Here is a 4,419-nt window from a genome sequence, read left to right as displayed (position 1 = left end):
ACATATGTTTTTCTGAATACCCATATCACTCCTGATGAAGAAAAATTCCTAATCCAAGAAATTATTGGGTTTCTTTAATAATGCTTGGATGTATATTGAGAAGTAAAATATTATACAGTACAGTAAAAAATATATAAATATAAAAACCAAAAGAAAATTATCAAACCTTGTAACAAGTTAAAATTTTCAAAGAAGTTGATAGTAACGTTTTTGTTGTTCTTGATTTTTTCTTTGTTGCTGATAATATTCAAATAGACTTAGGATTTTTAAATATAAAAGTCTATACATGTATACTAACAAAATCAATCATTTTTAATTAAAGAAAAAATAAAATGTCTTTATGAAATAAGTAAATTTTATCATATGTGTAACAGTCAACATATGCACAGTCAACATATGCATTAAGATTAATTACTCGATGATTAATAATTAAACGTCTTAAATAGAGTTTGTTTTCTATTCTTATATTATAAAATATGTTTCAGTAATAAATCCCAATATTTTAAACATGTTTATATCATTAATGTTTTCAGCTTTTGAGGAAGAAAGATTTAAATGTCTTTCTGGCATTTCATGCTCTGATCAAATTTTTTCTCTTTACATCTATATTTTTGAAATTAAGAGAATCTAATAAATACATAATATAAAATGCGAAAACAAAAATACTGCAGCAGAAAGTTTGTTGTTTTGAATTTCACGCAAACTACACGAGGGCTATCTGCGTTAGTCGTCCCTAATTTAGCAGTGAAAGACTAGAGGTAAGGCAGCTAGTCATCACCACCCACCGCCAACTCTTGGGCTACTCTTTTACCAACGAATAGTGGGATTGACCGTCACATTATAACGCACCCTCCCACGGCTAAAAGGGCGAACATGTTTGGTGTGACGGGGATTCGAACCCGCGACCTTCAGATTGCGAGTCGAGCGCCCTAACCACTTGGCCATGTCGTAGCAAAAAGTAAAAACTGTTATAACTTCCTCTGTTCTATTATTATTCATAATTTTTTCATAATTTCGATTTTAGTTCATAAGATAATAATGAAACAAAACCTAAACATTTATATACAGGAAGCTAAAAAAACATTGTTTAAAAAAAATAAGAAAAATTTCACAATTACTGTACCATTATATTTTAATTAATAAGTAGTTTCTTCTTCCACAAACTAATAATATTAAATAACGTTATATTTTTTCACACTTATAACTTTGTTTGTATTAAAACTTCTGAGTAGCTTTATCTTTAATTCTATGGCGAAATATGGAATCCTAATATTAGTGCATCCCAGTGCCTCAGCGGTAAGTCTGCAGGCTTACGACGCTAAAATTCGGGTTTCGATACCCGTTGTTGGTAGAGTACAGACAGCCCATTGTGTAGCTTTGTACTTAACAACAACCAAACCGAAGATAATGTTAGTATGATTTAGTTAATTCTTTTAATTTAATTATTTTGCCTTATTAACGTGCAAACTGTTAAAAACTCACATTCTATTCTGCAAAAAAACAAAGTAAACTCTTTTTTTTTTATCTGATGAAAACATATAAGCGCAGACACAATCTAACTGAAAGTTACTTCATCTGTCATAAGTTTTAAAAACATTTTAGTTAGCAATGTCGATGTTTAGGCATTGTACTACCAAATTTCACTCTATTCAGTTCTACCCATTTGACCATGATGCGCATGCAATGACGTAAAGAAGACCTTAATTCCCATTGGGTAGATTGTCCAAGTGAAAAAATTCGTTTACTTTCGTTTCTTGTTTATTGAACATGGGCAGGAAATATTACTTTGCCAAGTAGGATAGGTTTTGGTGGCACAGCAGGCTGAGGCTAAAGGAGGTTTATGCATGATAAAACTGAAGCTGGTTAAGCAACACTATGTCAGTCTCGGACCTTCATACCTTAAATAATATATTATGTCGTTTATGTATATATATGTATTTCCAAGATAATGCGTTACACAGCTGTTATATTATATATTTTCTTTGCGGTGGTTGTTCAGCTTCAGTCAATTGAATAGCTAAGTGCCTTCTTTGTCAGTAAACTGGTGTTCAACAGAACTCCTGAGGATCTCTGTTTGACTTTTGTGTTTCGAATATATTAGACTGCGAGATCTGTGATGTTGAATCCAAATTCTGCAAATTATCTTACAGTCTTTCGAATACGCCATCTTGTGACGCCTACTTAATTAAAACCGGGCCCTATTCTTGACGTTGTATTTGTCCCAATATTACCTACTGACACCGTTGATGTTGAAGCTGGATACTGCATTTAATGTTCAGGTGTTGTTCAAGTACATTTTTAAATGGCAATGGTGATGTTAAAATCAGGTCGTATACTTTACTTTGTATTGCATGAGTTTTGAAACTAGGTTTTGTACTTATTGACGTAATCGTTTGAATACACGACCTGATGGCGTTTCTGGTGTTGAAGCTAGATCCTGTAGTTGTTGTAATTGTTTAAATGTATTACCAAGAGACAGTTGTGGCGTTGAAACCAGGCCCTCTTCTCGATGCTATAATAGTTGGGATATATTACCTAATGGTACTTGAGGTGTAAAGGCCAAGTCCTGTAGTTGATGGTGCAATCGTTTAAATACAATACCAAGAAACACATGTGTTTTTTCAGCCAGTTCCTACAGTCAATGTTATAAACCTTCGAAAATATTGCTTAACAACATTGTTGTTTTCAAGCCAGGCCGTGTAATCGATAATGCAATAGTTTAAGTATAGTACAAAGAGACACGCGTAATTTTGAAGTCAGATTCTGCAGTCTTTGGTGTAGTTTAAATATATTAGCTAATGAGACTTGAAGTGTTGATTCCATACTCTACAGTTGAAAGTCCAGATCTTTTAATATCGCACTAACACACACGTGTGGTTTTGAAGCGACATCTCTCAGTCAGTGTTGTAGTCGTTCAATTAAAATATCAAATGATACTTGTGTTAAATCCAGCTCCTGCAGTCCATGGTGCAACCGTTCTTATACAGTTTTAAGAGTCACTTGTGGTGTTTGAGAATAATAATTTGTGCACGTTATGGAATACCGCGTCTCTCAATGACACCTTTGCTTTTGAACCCAACTACGACAAGTTTTGCACTTCACATAACAACACCAATAATATTTACAATGACAGTGTTCTAGTTTTACAACGGTTTCGGTGCTGAATCCACGCCCACAACACATGGAATCACAGCCATCAGTGCCAGTCGAGCTTTCATTACATGACCTGTAAACAGAAATTATAAATTAACGTATGTAAGAAAATAGCTTTGTCGAAAAGATTTTGTTTTTAATCTAACTGCTGATTTTCTTAAATAGCAATTCATAAATCTGGTTCCACTCAGGTAAAATCCTATCCCCAAGTTGCATGACTGTCAGACATAATCTTAAAATTTAAGCAATCTCATAATTCTCATTCTATTTTCATAATTTTAAAACAAAAATACACGTACTGATTTGATTTTTAAATAAAAAAAATTTAACCGAGCAATTATTTACATTTTTATTTTACAATATAGAAAAAAAAAGAATATTAAGGTAAATATTTTGCCTTACTATGTTAAGGAGCTAGTTTTAAAATTTCAATTAAATTTAAACGAAAGTATCCATGCCTTGAAGAACGAAATAATTAAGAGATCTTAATAATAAACAAAAAAATTAGGAAGAACTAACCAACTTCAAAAAGTTCGATTTTTTTCACTCGAAAACCGAAAGCAAAGATAGTAAGAAAAACATTAAAACTGTTTCTTTATAATTGTACCCCTCCGGTGGATCAGCGGTAAATTTACGGACTTACAACGAAAAAATCCAGAGTTAAATTCCCGCGCTGGACAGAGCACAGATAGTCCATTGTGTAGCTTTGCGCTAAAAGCAAACAATCAATTAAAGAACTGAAGCTGAAAACAAGAGGGAATCCTCAATAGCCGCGGAACTTGAAATTCTTTTAGAACGGATTAGAGTAAATTAATCTATGAGACTTTTTTTCTTTTTATCAGCTATACCAAGTGTGGGGCGTGCGTATACCCGATTCTATTTTATTACTAAACAGGATCTCTACCACCCCCACCCTCAAATTGAAATTCTTTTAGACAGGATTAGCGTAAATGAATCTATGATATTTTGGGCGACGTCAAATACATCAATCGGAAGGGTTTGACCGACCTTCTTAGTCCAAAAGTGTAATTAGATGTCAAATCGGTCAAGAGATGAAGGATCTATGAACTAAAGTTTGTGCTTGAGAAAAAAAAAATACTCAAAGCCGTTCTGTGAGTCGCTATGCCGCGGCTAAAAAGTTTGTTTGTTTGTTTTGAATTTCGCGCAAAGCTACACGAGGGCTATCTGCGCTAGCCGTCCCTAATCTAGCAGTGTAAGACTAGAGGGAAGGCAGCTAGCCATCACCACCCACCGCCAACTCTTGGG

The 4,419-nt window shown here is 33.7% G+C and overlaps 1 protein-coding gene across 1 annotated transcript in view; it reads right to left on the bottom strand.

Annotated features, from left to right (window-relative positions):
• Positions 1 to 1,640: 1,640 nt before the first annotated feature.
• Positions 1,641 to 4,419, bottom strand: part of LOC106466231 (protein Wnt-11b-2-like) — a 39,025-nt gene continuing 36,246 nt past the window's right edge. The window contains exon 5 of the mRNA XM_022394982.1: positions 1,641 to 3,226. Within this exon, the coding sequence (XP_022250690.1) occupies positions 3,052 to 3,226 (175 nt within the window). The 3' untranslated portion in view covers positions 1,641 to 3,051. The remainder of the gene's footprint in view (positions 3,227 to 4,419) is intronic.

This window comes from Limulus polyphemus, unplaced genomic scaffold (genome assembly GCF_000517525.1).
Source record: "Limulus polyphemus unplaced genomic scaffold, Limulus_polyphemus-2.1.2 Scaffold73, whole genome shotgun sequence".
NCBI classification, from domain to species: Eukaryota; Metazoa; Arthropoda; class Merostomata; order Xiphosura; family Limulidae; genus Limulus; species Limulus polyphemus.
Note: the sequence above shows the minus strand (reverse complement) of the source record. Positions and strands in the feature narration are given on the sequence as shown.